This window comes from Antrostomus carolinensis, unplaced genomic scaffold (assembly GCF_000700745.2).
Source record: "Antrostomus carolinensis isolate BGI_N321 unplaced genomic scaffold, ASM70074v2 scaffold12995, whole genome shotgun sequence".
Classification (NCBI taxonomy): Eukaryota; Metazoa; Chordata; class Aves; order Caprimulgiformes; family Caprimulgidae; genus Antrostomus; species Antrostomus carolinensis.
The window spans coordinates 31,219-48,254 of NW_010315769.1; the positions used below are offsets into that span (position 1 = coordinate 31,219).

A 17,036-nucleotide genomic window follows, 5' to 3' on the forward strand; every position below is an offset into this window, starting at 1 on the left:
CAGTCCCAAGGGATCAAGAAATAACAGAGAGCAGAGAAGAGGATGTTACACCTATTCCAAGGGCACTTCCACTTCACATATGAAAAATGGGAATAAAAAACAAACCTAAGAACTCTAAAACATGTTTAAAACTTGGCTGGTTTCATTTGCACTCTTTTCATCATTTTCCTCCAGGCTGACAGTCAGGATCTTCAAACTTGAACCAAAGAACTAAAATGCCTAAGTTTTGACTAAACACAGATGAAAAATTCAACAGACACATTGCCCTTTTTTTTTCCAAGTCTGTATTCTGTCAAAAGAAAAGCAGTATGCAGCACTTCTTCATAAAATGTTTTCTTGATTAAAGTTCTCATCATTTATCAGCATAACCCAAGACATGGTTTAAATTTATGCAACGAGAAACCCTCTATCATAAGACTTCACAGGAGATTAGTTTCAATATAAAACAAAGAAATTATGAATTCTAATTTTAGGAGGTTACATTTTTATGAACATTTTGTAGAAATAATTAGTGATATTATTACTCTAAAAATATTTAGGACATGATAACTCATGTAACTGACAGTTTTAGCACACCTATTTGCTGTTGAAACTTCTGGGTACTGGGATTTGCTTTGTACCTTAGGAAGGCAATAATATTTCCTACAGCATTGCTACATTTGTCAAGGAAGCTCCATAAAGAGTGTTATTTATTAAAAATTCAAGTTCCAAGCACTACTTCAAATCAAATATCAAGTGACAAAGTATGTCTTGAACCTGATCTGGTCAAGGGCACAAACTTTCCCTGCCTCTTTCTCACATCTCTCAAGTGTCTCTCTTAACAGGTCTCTCACTTCACCAGTTTCCTTCCATCATGTTCCAGTTCCCCAGCCAGTCACCTTTTTGCACAGTTTACAAAATTTCTTCATGCAGTAAGAGGTTTTATTTGGTTATAACGTGGAAAATGCTTAAAATACAACATTACCAAACACTTTTCTCGATCAGCTCACTCTCAGTTACTCATTTGCCAAATCTCAATCAAGAAATAATAATGCCATTTATTTATTACACCTCCATTGTGTTGCATATCCTACAGGAGAATGGCAACAATTGCCCTTGTTTACAAGCAGTGAATGTTCCAAGATTTAAGGAGGAATGCTGTTATGAGACACTTGAATAAAGAACAAAACAAAACAACAAAAACAAACTTACTGGGAGCTGGAGGCATGCATCTAACCATGTAATAAATACAAGTGTGTACTCTAAAAAGGGATCTTTCTTGGTGGTATTCTCACTTGGAGAGTACAATTGTGAGCCTACCAACAAACATAAATAAGCTACATATGAAATAATAAAGGAGTAAAAAGATGGTACTATTTTGGGAACAAGAAACCTATGGTAATCTACAAGCCATTAGAATATAAAGCCAGAATGTAGATTAACTGGATAAAGATGTGGCCAAAATGTTTACAATACATGATGAATAAATTCTGTAAGAGCTCTATTAACAAAATCAATTAAAAACTTGCATTAATGTTATCTTTTGAATGAAAGGAATTTAATTCTGAATTGGATAAATTTAGACAACATGATTAAAACAGAATTAGTTTATACTCTGAAAATGAAGCTGTGCTTTTATAAAGCAGTGAGTTTGACTGTGAATCCTAGCTGTGTACTTAATTTTACACGATGTGCAGTGCTTTCATCATCTCATACAGACTGCGGCTGCAGACAGCACAAATGCATCAGTCTGCATTTAAAACACCAGGAGGAAAGTGTATATAATCCAGTGAGCGAATAAAAAGTGTTTAAGTGTTTCACAGTTCTCTTGAAGGGTAGATTTAATACTTAGGAAGTAAGAAATTAACCATGTTAAGGTATATTCAGTGTAAGATGTCATGCTTTCTACAGCAAAGGCTGAACAATACAGGCAGCCCCTTCCAATGCATCACTCTTCAGCTACGACAGAATGTTGTTTTATTATAATAAGTTTGATACAACTAGAGTATCACAGCACACCCATCTGTTAGAACTTCATAGAAGAACACAGCTGTGTCTTTGAGGAATTAATTTCCTGATGAGTTAAAGCTCCAAAGAGGGAACACACTCTGACTACACTTCTCAGCAGGTAATCCATTCAATCCTATTTAATTAAGAACTGGAATAAAAGTAATATTAAAGTAGATTTCTGGTGGGGAAAGGAAAAAAAATCCCACATCAAAAACTTGCTGCAAATTAATAACAGGTATGATATCACTGTTCCAGACTATAACTAGCGAAAATATACTTAGTTTTTGGCATAAGTTTTTTTCTTCCAAATGAAGGAACTTGGCCTTTTTCCTAATCGCAGAATTAAGACAAACTTCACAGAAATTTTAGTCCCAACACAGCTTCTTTCAAAATAGTGAAGAACCTGACCTTTGCCTTTCTAACACAGAGAACACCTTCCATGCTCACGCTCCTCCTCAAAGTGCCATACCAGAGAACTGTATCTACGCTCCCACCAGCAGCAAATTGCCTATCTGGAACCTGAGGCACCACAGCTATTAGAGATTTGACAGACAGCACGCAGTATTACTATCATTCTCCTACCCAAAAGCACCCCTGAAGTTTTTAATGTTGAAGCTAAGATTAAATATGGACATTCTGAACTCTCCCTTATGATTTTCATCCCAAAGGGGAGAGGAGATCTGATGTATCCAACAACGTAGTTGCTATCACAATTCATCATATAAGAAGAGAAGTACCACAATAAATCAATATTGGTAAAGCTGCATCAGTTCTTGCTCAGCAATATGTACAATTCTACTGTCCTGGTTTCAGTGGGACAGAATCATACAATCAATTCCCCATCATAAAAGCTGCATTTCTGAGAAGACTGCAGCACTCGATTCAGTGAGAACAAAGTTGATAAAACACTGTGTTTTAGTTTGTGGCCAGCCATGGTGATCAAGCTCTTCACCAGTTTACAGTTAGCCAGCTGCTAGGGCTAGGAGGAGTGAAAGCCAGGGCAGGTGACCCAAGCTGGCCAACAGAAGTATTCCACATCACAGACATCACGCTCACTACAAATTGGAAAGTTTGCTAGGGACGTTCCTCTTCCTCAACGTCGCCATCCCTGGAGGCTCTCACCTGTCACTTTGCTCCTGAGGTCTACTCTCCTGCTTGCAGTGACTGCCATGCTTTCGCTGGCTGAGCATAACCTTGTGTATTTTATATTTATCATTACTTCATTAAATCTGTTTTCATTTCAACCCAAGGTCTCCTTTCCTTTTTCCAATTCTCCTTCTCAGGTGGGGAGGGCTCACTGGGTGATAGAAGAACTGACTAAACAAAGACATCTACAAATTCAAATTCTGAAGCATCTAATTATTTTAAGTTTCCACTAAATTCACAACATACCTCTTCTGATTCATTTGTCATTGTCTGGGATTCTCCCAGTTCCTCATCAGCTGGATATTCTTCTTGTTCTTCCATTGCGTGCTCATTATATGATTGCATGTAATCTTCATCCTAAGGCAGTAACACAAGAGGGTGAAAAGACGGAGGCCAACTTTAGAGAGTAGCATCCCCGTTAAGAGACGGGCCCTGTATGCATTGTTACTGTTCCCAGAACTGCAACAGAAGTATTGTATCTATCAGATCTGTCAATTATAAGTGACATATCATATAAGGTATAATTAGCACGGCTTTTCACTAAACAATAATTTCAATATTATAAAAAACGTAACAAAACCAGTGTTCATTCAGATCCCAGCATTATCATCATAAAGATCTCACCTACTACTGTTTACCCCATCTACTTCTGTACTTCTACATCCTTTGACTACAAACTCTCTGCAGTACTACCTTACCAAAGGAAACACACAACTATAGCACATACACATTACCATCAGATTTTACCCCATCAAAACCAGAAACATTCTTAAAACATTCTGCAAGTGCTTACACATGAATGGTTTTGATTCTGAACAATTATGAACAAAAAACAAAGAGCAAAACCTTTCCTAAGTAAGTTTGCTTGTATTTTAAAACATTTCATTGATCACATACAGTTTTAATTAAGATTAAATCATTCCACTACCAATTAAAGCCAGTGCATGTTCTCTAATACACTGCTTAAATTATATTGAATTATGCAGGTGACATTTTCTGAACTAACCTCCAATCTCTTTATTCAGGTTTAGACAGTTCTCAGTTACAAAAAGGATGAACAAGCAGGACATCAATCACTTTGGGATATTAGCACCTTAAAGATGTCTTTAGCAGGTCAATAATCTTTTCACCTTCGAAGGACTTTATCAGATCTTGTCTAAAGCCTGGATAAAAGCTTTTGCATTAAGTACTTCTAACAATTGTCAGTGTATCTCCACCACACAAAGCTGTTTTCTTCCTTAAGGATACAATCCTCAAGGTCATGATTCTCAACTGCCTTCCAGCATGACAAAGGAGCATTACCTACCGCCAAACAAGCTGTCAACACAAACTTTGTCACAGCCTAGATAAAGAAACTGGCAGACAGTGATAATAGGTCTAATTTCCCCTCCTCCCTAGGGAGGTAAACAGATTTCAAATCAGTCTAAAACCCTATGCACGTAAAGCAATGTTATCTTTGAAAATAGAATAGAAGGAAACTCACTGGAAATTCATCTAGGGGTTCATTGATTTCAAGGTCTAGCACTTCATCTTCTTCTCCAGGCTCTTCCCCATATTCTATTTGGTCTTCTGTCAGTTCATGATCATTGCCTTCATAATGTCCTTCCTCTGCATAATCTGAAGCATATACTTCAGGTGCCTCAGATTTTCCATAAACAATTTCATCTTCCCCTTGGTCATACTCGGACTCATGTTCTATTGATTGATCGTTGATGGTCTCAGAGAGTTCGTATGATGTAAGCAGGCCAGATGTAGCACTGAGGCTAACTGTGACACCTTGAGAACTATGGCACAGGGGGGAAAACATTCAGAGGTTGAAGCGTAACAGTCAACTACTCACAAAGGTTTAACAAAACAAAGCCAACAGTACCAATTCTCTAAGTTGGTGGGCAAAATCATACCTCACACACTATTTGACTCCATGCCATATTCTCATAATGCAGACTGCACTGCAGCTTATCACCAGCTGCAGGCTATTTGGTCAGGGGAATCAAACCAACCAGATGGTTTAGCAGGTCAAACTGGCAAAAGTCCTGCTTGGTAACCAATTCAATTTTAATTCCAAGACTAACAAAAATACACAAAATTATTATAACTGCATCTGTTTTCACAGTCTTTCAAAATAATACAGTAAATTATTTTTTATTAAATGCATTAACATTGTTCCTTCTTGACTGTCTTGAATTCAAACTTACTCTTTTATGACAGATTTAACGTTCTACTGAAAATAACGTAAAATATATAGTCAAGAACTGCCATTTAAATGCCTAAAATATTCAGAATTAGTAACAATATTGGCACAGACACTGAAAAAAACCCCAATGAATTCATACACCTTCAATTCAGACAATATGCCTGCATAACATGCAACAAGTAAAGGAAAAGCTGGCAAAACAGAGGCCACTAAAAGTAGCAGCCGTACTACATCACAAGCATCTCCCTCGCCCATTTAGTCCAGCTTGAAAAGTAAAAACGTCAAGACACTCATTTTGACTTGTAATGCCCAAAATTCAGTTGTACCACAGAGTATTCACAGGGCAGGATCCTCATTAAACTCCCATGGAAGCACCTGCTCAAACATATAAACTCTGTACAAACTTTTCTCCTGTGTAATTGTACACAAATATTTAAGCCACAAAACAAGCCTTACAAACTATGAAGCTCACCTCCTCGGGCTCTTAGGAGTTAAGATATATTTTTTAAAAGAAAGATGGCAGGAAAGGACTTTACAAGACAAGCAAGCCCACAACCATACCAACAAGGCACAGAACAAGAGCTCTTTAAGTATTTATAAATAATTCTAAATGATGCAGTTTCTTCTTCATACGCTTTTTATAGATTTGAGTTAAATTTATTTAATTCAAATAAAAATCATTCTACTGAAACGCTAACAATGCTACTACTGAACACATTATATATATATCATTAAGTAGCTGGCTAGGTAAAAAGCAAAAGTATTTTAAGTATGTACCAATAACTTCAGTTTAGCAGTTATTAGTAATCACTAATAGTAGTCATTAAAAGCTTTGAGTTATCCAAAACACAAGATTTAGAAAAGAGATACCGAAAGTCTTGTTCCTCTTCATTGTCACTTTGCAGAAGATCATCATTTAGCTCTTCATCCGACAAGTCTGATTGATTCTAGGTTTCAGAAAAAGTCAATCATTAACAAAAAAAAAAAAAAAGATATAAACTTATCAGTACCTAGGTACTGGAACTATTGAAACTTCTGAACACCAAGTATTTTTTAAGAATGCATCCTGGACTAAGATCGTATCTTTCATGAAATTACCTAATTCAATGGGAAAAAATACGCTACACAAGACAACAAATCTGAAAATAAATGTTTGAGAGCCTTATGGAAATTGCCATCAACACTTTTCACTGATGCATTCCCAAAGACAGCCTAAGATGACAACTCACTTGAGAACTACCAGGGAGAAAGAAAGGCTAGCTTTAGTGCCCTAATTTAACTGCCTTGTGACTCTGATGCATTAGGCAAGTCAAGAAAAACCACTAACTTACTGCAGTTTCTAAAGAGCAGAGATACTGAGGAGACTGGAGGAAAGGATATGATGATATGAAAAAAACTGAAAAAGCATAATTAGTTTGTAAGTGAAGAAAAAATAGAAGAAAATATTGTGCCTTTTCTGAATTCATCCTAATTTGTCACTTTTAGGGGTTGTTTGGTTGGTTTTGTTGGTTATTTTTTTTTTTTGGGGGGGGGGGGTGTTGTTGTTGGTTGTTTTTTTTCTTTAAATAATTACCCACTAGGAAGAGAGAACTGCAGCTTTGCTCAGCAACATTATTTTCATCCCCTAAAGTAATAGGGGCAGAAAGGTTATACAAGGGTAGATTTATCTAAAAAGACTGGGATAAGATTAAGTAGAAGCAAGTTTAGTCCAAGTAGCTCAGGGAAAACTTCCTCAGAAATCTATTATTACTCTATCATATGAGTCCATACCCAGAGATACTGCTTGGAGACCTGCAACATGGAAAACTGAAAACAAGAATAGAAAAAGCACAAGAACACATAATACACAATACATTGGAGAAATCCAAAACTGGTTAGTATCCACTTTTTTTTTTTTTTAAAGATAAGTAAGTAGCTTCATCAGCTCATGTTTCAACTACAAAAGATGTATGCAATGTTAACTGCTTATATTTTTGACAACTGCGTAACACACATCTGCAATCCCTATCCTCCTGGAATTTTATTTTATTTTTTAAACCAGTACATGAGACAAAGGAACTTCTTATTTTTAACAGGGATTACTTGCAGAATAATCTCTAAAAGCTAGCTTCCAACATTTTGAGTGTGATTATAAAAACTACATCAATTAAAACTCAATTTTTAACAGACCTAGGTTTCTTAACCTATTCAGCTCCAACTAAAACTTTAAAAAATATTTTCTAAATGAATTCATTTAGCAGACAAAGTGCAGAAAGAGGTACTAGCCAGTTCTGATTCCCCAAACAGAAGCCCTGTCTTCTCCTGCAGATATCTGGCAAATCCAAACATACATTTAGTTCTTTTCAGAGTTCAGTTTTGGAAATAGGTATCAGAGTGAGGAGTCTATAGTAGACATGGGGAGACTCATTTATGCTCTCCAGTGCTAGCTGCTCTGTATTCTTCCCTCGATATAGAAGGGGAAATCATCTACTTGTTAGACAAAGTAGTAGTGGATTACGCGTAGTGAGTGGAGGACATTTCATAGACATCACTGAGTGCTTTTTTTATTTACTCTCTGGTAAATATTGATGGTATTTTAATTAGTAACTTTTAATAGCCAGGAAACTGGCAGTTCAAGTGAATTCTCTGGAATGCTAATCAGCACTCAGGAGGCATAAGCAAGGTTTTTTGTTTTGTTTCCTTAATTTTTAAGTCAATACGAGCTACAGAGAAACTGATTTTGAAAACCATCTCCTTTCTGAAGAAGCATCACTTTTTGTTAAGAAATCCTATCTCAGAAAAAAAGTAATTTTTCTGAAAGCTTTATTTTAAAAAGGCACTTGGAGGTAGCTCACAAAAGGAAACAGAACTCTGGGTGCCAAACGCCCTGGCTAGAGGACAGATCTCGGGTACCTGTGGCTATCGGGCTTTGGGGATATGACTGTAAAATAGACAAAAGGCCATGCCAAACAACTGAAACGGTAAGTTGAACAACATTAACATTTTAAAACCTGTCATAGTTCACACTAATGCACATCTCTTACCTTTTTGCCAGTTAGCAAATCCTCTCCAAGCAAATCATCATCAAGTTCACTGGAAAACATTAACAAATTAAAGAAGTTGAACCTTAGAAAACAGAAACAAACAACATACAGGGTATATGCCTTAAAAAACCTAACAGGGAGAATTGTTGATGAGTCTGAACAAAGCTTTCGTTTTACCAAAGCATTCAGCAAGTTGAAAAAGGAGATACATATTTAAAATTAAACAACAGACCATACCATTAAGAACACTGTTGCACAGTCATTTCACTTTCATATGCTCTCCTTTCCATACCCCTCCAACTGTAACACAGCACAGAGACCCAGACAAAGCACAGGCATTTAAAACACGATTAGCTGGTCCCCCCTCTGGATCCTTCACTCCAAGGTATAGTGCCCAAACTGCTGTTTCCCACCTCTCCAGGGAAGAAGCAAGTGAGACAGTAATGTCCTGTCAGCAAGACTCTGTCTACAGACCACCATTTAGCCCAAAGTGCGCTTCACGAGGAGGCACTGGGAAGCCAGCTGGCGTGGGAGCCACTTCAGCCTAGAGCTTTCATAAATACTTTATTCCCTCCTCCTCAAGTGGAGGGTAAGGTCAAATAGACTTTTGTAGGATGACAAAATCAAATGCATGTTTCACTGTAGTTCAGATTAGTTAAGCTTCAGGACAACTGCTTAATCTCATTCTTCCTTCAGTGAAAGAATTATCTAGTAACAGGAATAAACAGAATCCCCCTTCTATAATAAACATTTATTACTGACAAATGCCTCTATTAGAACATGCATGTCCTTATAATAAAATGAGATGCCACTGATTGGAAATATGAGCAGTATGTAGTCCAACAATGTGAACCTGCAGATCTTAAAAAAAAAAAACAACCACAAACAAAAAACCAGCACCCCACACACATAAAAAAAACCCCAACATGCCTTAGATACTACATGAAATACCCTAAAGTGAGAACGGGCTCTAGGATATGAACAGAATGCGAATATGCATAACTGTTCCTTAAAACCACACAGGAAATACTTCAAAGTGGGGAAGGCAATCCCAAGACATAAATCAGTGCTAGAAGTTGTTCTTGCAGGTGGATACATTAATACCTTGTGGGCTAGAAGAGAATGGATGATATTCTGAATCAGCACTAAATCAGATGTTATCATCAGGACACAGGATTTGGCCATAGTTACTGATCTCAAACAGTTCCAGGAATGACTGAACATTAACAAATAGTAATTGTTTCATGCTTACTGCAATATTAAACAAAAGTTGGGACATAAGACATATCATACATCCCAAAGAGCAAAATGACTGGGATTTAAGCCCTTAATTTCAGACACAGATTTATCTATGTAACAGAAATTGTTTCAGAGTAATTTTGAGCCAAAACTGAAAAAGGAAAAAGTCACTAATATCTACAGCTGCCAGTAATACGATAAATGTACCAAAAGATCTGAAATTATTTCCCAGCACTATGGTTCACCACTGGCAGCTTTTAATAAAACTGCACTAGAGAATTCCAAAAGACAGCAAGAGCATGTGTTATAGCAGCATTCAAAGACAAAAAGCAAGTTCGGGTAGTAAGAAATTCAGATCCAAAAGGAATGGAGAAGAAAGTGAAATATTTAATTAATTATTTAAACACAGCTAGGGCTATTAAACACATTACTAAAAAACATGCTCAATGTGATTTTTTTAAAAACGATTAAACATTTGGTCAATAGAAGTAATTGCATATGCACTCCAGATTTTTTTTAAGCTCTGGATTTTACTTGACAGTCAAAAAAATTAGCCCTTACACATAAATGAAGCTCATAACAGAAACAAAAGTGTTTCACAGAATGCCTCTTGAAACCTACTAAAATTATTCAATGTCATTTAATATTTTCATTGATAAATTATAAGATGAAAAATCAGCATTGGTAACTTTTTGAATAAAGAAAGTAACAGTGAAAAGCCTGCACAGAAAACCAGACCTATCTCAACCTTCTTTTCAAATAGCCGATCTGAAGCTATCGATCGGAAAGAAGAGGGACGAGAATTAACAGATCTGACTATTAAAAACAAACAAAACCAAAAAAAAGGAAACTAAGAAAAAAAAAAAGGGATAGTAAAAGATCTTAGAGCAGTTGAGAAAAAGACAAAAACAAATGGTTGCAAACACCACACAAAATAAATTAAACTGGAATAAAAGTACACACCTGTGATAGTTACAAAGGCAACTCACTCTCACTAACATCAAGACACAAAGGTCTTTCCAAAAGCACAATTCTAGGAAATGAGAGTTAAGAGAGTCTGAAGAGTTCACTGCTCTCAGAAGCGACAGACCCATTTCCTCCCCTTCCTCAGCTCCCAACACTCAACATTCCCCTCACTGAGTAAATTCATCTCACCAAATGAGGAAGAATAATAAAAAAGAAAGACAACAAAAAGTGAAAAGTTATCTGCCAGTGCAGAGAAATTAATAAACTCAGAGAAGGGTCAGAACAAGGGAATTTCAGCAAAAGTCAACTAGTAAATCAGCCCTGTCATCTCACAGGATAGCACCAGAACTGCATGCTTTTCCCAAACCCAAGCTTTGGGCTACTTAAAGAGCTAAATGTATAAATTAACAGCCCACAATAAAGATGTCAGACTGGCCATTTCTGGACTCCAATTTCATGAGCGTGCCTCGTTAAACATGAGCAGCAGCACATACACAAGTGCTTCAGGAAAAAGAATTTGTAAAAAAATGTAACGGGAAAAATTTTCCCAGAACAATGTTAAATTTGTACTCGCAAACAGCAGGGGCCTTCCAACTCTTAGTTATCACCCTCCAGTGTTTGAGAAAGGAAAGAGATTTGGAAATTCAAAATTATTTAAATGACTAGGGGATGGGACTCAGTTAAGTAGCAACAAAGTAAGAGCTGATGGTTGATCAAGATGTATGACTAACAGCATAAACCCTTCACACCCCCACAAAAAAAGTTATTTAGGTTGCAAAACAAAGCATGAAGGATTAAAAACAAGTCTACTGTGTTCAATCAGCCTTTTATTCATCTTTGAGAAACTGTGTCCTGCACTGAATTAGGTCACTAGTTAAAAAAACTCAAGCAATTACATTAGGCAACAACATATCCACATGCAGTATTTATAATTTCCTAGACAACTACAGAACTTAACACTTCCAAAGATACCTTGGCAATCTAAAAAGTATTAATAATAATTAAGAAAATAATAAAAATTATAACACATGCAAATAAAATAATATTCTATTAGCTACAGCTGTAAAAAAACAAAACAAAACAATTTTCTGAAATGATCAACAAGATGAAACTCTGGAGTCTCCAGCACTGCACCTGGAACTACTTCCCTTACATTTTCACTAAAAAATAAACACTATGATTTTTGATCATCTATCTTAAATTATATGCAGCTAATAATAAACACATAAACAAAAACTTTTCCTCAAACTGAATCTTTGTGTGCTTCAAAGTCTCAGCTTAGTGAAAATACTCTACAATCTTTCTCAAGTTCTATAAAAATAACTTTGCCACAGGGAGTTTACCACTGGCAATAAGTTTACAACTTGCGATAAAACAGCTGTTTGACTCTTGCAAATTGTCTTAAGTGCTAAGACTTAGGAAAGTCAAAACAAAGTGACCAGCCAGCATCCAAGAGCCCAACTATTCATCAGCAAAGGCAAAAACTTCAGAAAATATTCTAATACAAAGCATTTTGCCTGTAGTACTGACTTCAGTGTTTCTGAATACCCAGAGCTGGGTATGGGAGGCAGCACAGCACAGTGACCCAGTCTGAACATGTTATTTTAACTACACTCTCAAACCAGATCTGTTCCTTGATGGTTGACCATCTAACCCACAAAGAGCTGTGCTGGCATGAAAGAGAGCAGGCACCCCTCACCAGGAGACAGCAGAACACATTGTATACTGAAGCTATTGTCCAAATTTCTTATTCACTCTTACTCACCTCCTAGAGCAATGAAAACTACCCACTTAACCTAGTAAAAAAGCACAGAAGAGGAAACTAATCCCTCTGGAATGATGATAAAGAGAGTTGTTGATGCACTCCAAGGGCTCAACTCAGTGCAAAACTACCTTAGGGTAAAATCTGTTAACTACAATCACTCAAATTACTATTAGAAAAAGACAAAAATCTGTTTGAAATGGCTTTTTCACCCTTTTTACAGTGAAAACCACTGGCAAAGTCTGAAGAAGTCCCTCTGTAACTAAAAAGGAATAATAAAAAAAGCAACCCCACAAAAAGTGAATTTTTTTCTCCCAGAAAGAAGACATATCTAGCCAGCAGCTTGATTCAAGTCTCTCCCAGATAGTGCTTTCAGGTAAAAGAACATGCTCTTACTCTCCTCCACAATAACCATACCTATATAATCCAATAATTCATACATACTTCTAAGTCTTCACAAGAGGTTTTTTTCCAATAGGAGCCCATATCTAAACTCCATTACTCTCCTCCAATGTAAAACTAAAGCAGGACTTTAAGGATAAGAATTTAAACACCTATTAAAAAAAAAAAATAAGTTGGGCAAATTAAGGTACTAGCAAAATAGAACTATTGAAACCATTGAGATCTACTGAATATTTAAAAGGAAAATCAGGACATTAATTGCAAAATTAATTATGTGCCATAAATATTCTGTATTTATCCAATTTTAAATGGTATCTCTTCATAGCACTCTCTATATTCCTCAAGGCAAGTGTATGTCTGGCACAGTCTAGCATCGGCTGACACATGCAAAACAACCAACATCTTCATTAGTATCTAAATGTGTGTTACTCTCAATGTTAGAATACAAAATGCCAGAATGAGAAAACAGAGCAACATAATTCAGCATACAGGAACTGAACATAAAGATATTTTACCAACCTGTCCCACTCGTCATCTCCAGCTCTTCTTCTCCAAGACCTTTCTGCGCCAGGCTTATCAAATTGATCAAAGTCATCATCTGTAAAGAAGGTGACTACATTAAATAATTCTTACTGAAATGAAAGGTTTCTGAAGCAAACACTTCAGTGGGATTTTTTTTTTTGGGGGGGAGGGGGGATGGTTTTTTTAGAAGGTGCAAAAACTGCTTTTTCTACTTTCCATTTTAACATGAAGAAACATAAATACCAGTATGCTTCCATAATTAAAAAAAACCCATGTATTATGTAGCTTTCCCTCTTCTCACTATTGAGGTGAGGATAACCTGAGAAAAACAGAGAACTTATGAGATAAATCACTGGAAAATGTTGCCAACTAAGGTCAACCCAGACAGGAGCTCCCCAGAAATCCAGGAAACTGAGGTGCAGTGGAAGTGAAGGGAACCACATCTGCCAGACCTCTGCTTGCCTTGGGGGCCATAAACTCATCTACCCACATTGAGCCTGCAAAAGTACTTTGAAAACAGGAGTAAACCTCAGGTCAGCACAAGGCACAATGGTACCAGCAACCTGAAACAGAAGAGGGAAATCAGGTGTAACACACCATCAATCATCTCAGCTGGGGCATTAAAAACACTAGAAGTCATTGGAGGAGGTCACACTGTGAACCCAAGCGTGCACTGCCAAGATAAAACTGGTGCTCCATGTATTTCTCTCAAGTACCCTCACTTAGTCTGTCAAATCACAAATTACTCTGGCAATTCTGATACTCAAAAATATTAAAACTTCCACTTATCTACAAAAGAAATGCAAAGCTCATCTGCTCTGTTCAGACATCCAGATGCCTCATCATCTGTAAACGGGAAGCATGTACCTTCAGAAACACTCAGCCAGCCCTCACCCTCCCATCCTGTGGCTACAGCCCAACAGAGAATGCACACCTGGATTTACTGTCTTTTCACACATTTCAATGACTTCTCTAAGAGTCAAACAAGTGGGCAGATTAAAGTTATGCTCAACACATGGGGAAACTACCTGCAGTTTAACTGTCTGCAAAATACAGGAGGCTGAGCAATCCAGACCTTCCAGCCTTACAATCTGAACTGGCTAACACCAAGATGCCGTATATCCATTCCCCTGACTCCACTGGCACTCAACTCTGACCAAGTACTATGCCAAGGATCAACTGGTTTTTTGTGTTTGTTGGTTTGTTGCTTGTTTGGGGTTTTTTGTTTGTTTATTTTTTTAAATGAAACTCCAAAACCAAATCTGTTTTCAGCTCTTTAAACTCAACTCAATATCCTTTAGTGAATATTCCCCACACGCAATGACAAACCTATTTCTTTACTTCACATAATCAAAATACGGTTGTTAGTGACCGGCAGAAGTTTAAATGGACATAAAAACATTACAAAGAGAAAATTCAGTTCTTGCAATGTCACTAAACTAAGAGCTTTCAAACCAGACATTTCAATCATAAATAGCTATGAAAATAAGATTGCTCTCTCCAAATTCTGATGCAACACAAGTCAAGCGTGGCAACTCTATTGTTTTGAAACAGCAGGTAAAAACAATTCCCCTTGATCAGGTTCCTCTCTTTACTCCCTACAGATGCTTTTATATTTTAATTGATCTTCTATATTTAAACTAATTTAAATAAGCAAACACCATTGAAACAAACAATTGTTTTACATTTCTCTGCTCAAACATCTACATATTGCAACTTCCTTCAATTCCAATTCCTATTTCAGCTGCAGAGGAAAGCCAGACAGATATCTAAGCATTTACCATCTTCCTCTTGAACACTAAATAATGCAATTTTGTGGTCTCTAAAAATGTCACCTTGTACGACCTTACGGTCATACAAAACCTTGCTGCAGTAATTATGATAGTGCACTGCCATTTTAAGGGTACAAATATCTTGCACCGTCATTGTTCTTACAGCTGGACTGCAGTAACCCACTGACCTGATGTAACCACTTCCAAAGATTATTTTATTTTTTTAAAGTAATGCAGCTGGTTTTGCAGCAACCCAAATGATGAGTGTCCACATAATGACTAACACAGCTCAAGACAACCAACACCATCAGGAAGACAGTAACTTCTGTTTAAGCTATGCCTGCTTGCTTGCAAGATACCACATTTTTTCATGCCAGATACCACTTTTAGAACTACAGAGTTGCATTATAAACCAACACCACTTGAAGACAAGATCTTAGCTCTTCAGCACACAATTCTTACACAGATGGACGTTCAGGTCAGCCAGGTTTAAATCTAGATAATGCAAAGTTACACGCCAAACCTTTTTTCTCTGTTGAGATCTCTCTACAGCAAAGAGAAACACTCTTCAGTATAATTCATAGTAGTTTTCCAAGCCAGATAGTCAAGTTTCACGGCCATGAAAGTGCTTCAATCTAGTTTTACTGCTAGTCAAGAAACAGTATTAAAAGAGGGTCCAAGTTCCTGACAAGTTTCTAGTGTAGACCTGGACTCCCAACTCAGCCAATGTCACGAACCTCTACCCTCCAGCTCTTCCAGCCCCTCCATATTTCTCAAATCCTATTCCTTATTTATGAGCAACTCCTACCAAAATCCAAAGCTGAATTACAACCAATTACAATGCAAAGCCCTTTTCACAAGTCCCCTCGAGCAGGATGCATACAAAAGCCTCAAAAATGACTGGGCAGTCTGTGTGTGGTGACCAAAGCTTATAAGAACTGCTCCATGTATGTACCCATCACCTCCCTGTTCTCATCCCTTCTTTCCCTGTCTCATCACACACTTACAATACACACACTTCGGGACAGAGGGAGTGAGCTTTTCTTTTTTATGCTTATTTGTTCTGTGACACCTGACACCGACAGCAAGTGTTACAAATTATGCCATTTTGACATTAAGTGTTGTCAGAGCCCAAAGCAGGTTGTAGCTCTCCTTTAGAAAAGGAGGTCACGACAGTCAGGCATCTACAAAGAGTATTCACTGCCAGCTTCATCAGTTGTGAGATAGCAAACACTGGAACGGGCACAAGCCTTACACCTACAGTGCGATATGATACCCTGCAAACATCAGTGAGGCATCTTATTTTTTTTTACCATTTCTGAAACTACATATATTTTCATTTTTCTTCTACCTCTCTAGGCTATAACGTTGGAAGATACCAGTAAACAGCAGCATTTGGCAATACAATCAGTATAACATTTATGGATGTTTCTCCTTGAGAAATTCTTGCAAGTCAATGTTTGTGTCAAGCATGGTTAAGTGTCTGTAAAACATTAACTTGTACAGAAAGAGGCAGACAGCATCAGCAGTGCACAAAACCACTGACAGCAACAGCCAAAGATTTTTCTTTTTTAAAAAAAAAATAATTCTCAGTACTACTGTGTGGGAGGCGAGGAGAGAAGAAAAAAAGGGTGGAGGGGAATCCATGAAAATATGCTTTTTAAGCAGGAAAATGTGCATTGTAGGAGCTGGAAGAGGTTTTGTATTTCTTCCAGCAGTATCAGGGCAGCCTAGAAGGTAGGGGTATGGAGCCACTGTTGCCAAGACACGCGATGCAATGGCTACGGCTCCTAACTTCAATTCCAGGCTCTCATGGCAAAACTCACCAAGTGTGCACATTAGCTGGGTGTCAATGGCAAGACCCTAACAGTGATCACTAAACACACTAAGCCCCCTCTCTAACTTCCAGGCAGCACTAGAAGGGAAAAAAAAAAAAACAAGACCCATAAAATATCAAAAAACCACTAACTGAATAAGTAAGCAGGACAGACCAGTTATGCAAGAAAACAAAAGAAATATTC

General features: G+C 37.2%; 1 protein-coding gene across 1 annotated transcript in view; it reads right to left on the minus strand.

The window, feature by feature from the left end:
- Positions 1–15,169, minus strand: part of LOC104519683 (RNA-binding protein 33) — a gene marked incomplete at its 3' end in the record, with an annotated part of 33,640 nt that extends 18,471 nt beyond the window's left edge. Inside the window, exons 1-6 of the mRNA XM_010168062.1 lie at positions 15,025–15,169; positions 13,241–13,319; positions 8,353–8,401; positions 6,200–6,276; positions 4,619–4,919; positions 3,382–3,492 (exon numbers count right to left, since the gene is read on the minus strand). Coding sequence (XP_010166364.1) covers positions 3,382–3,492; positions 4,619–4,919; positions 6,200–6,276; positions 8,353–8,401; positions 13,241–13,319; positions 15,025–15,169 — 762 coding nt within the window. The remainder of the gene's footprint in view (positions 1–3,381; positions 3,493–4,618; positions 4,920–6,199; positions 6,277–8,352; positions 8,402–13,240; positions 13,320–15,024) is intronic.
- Positions 15,170–17,036: the final 1,867 nt, after the last annotated feature.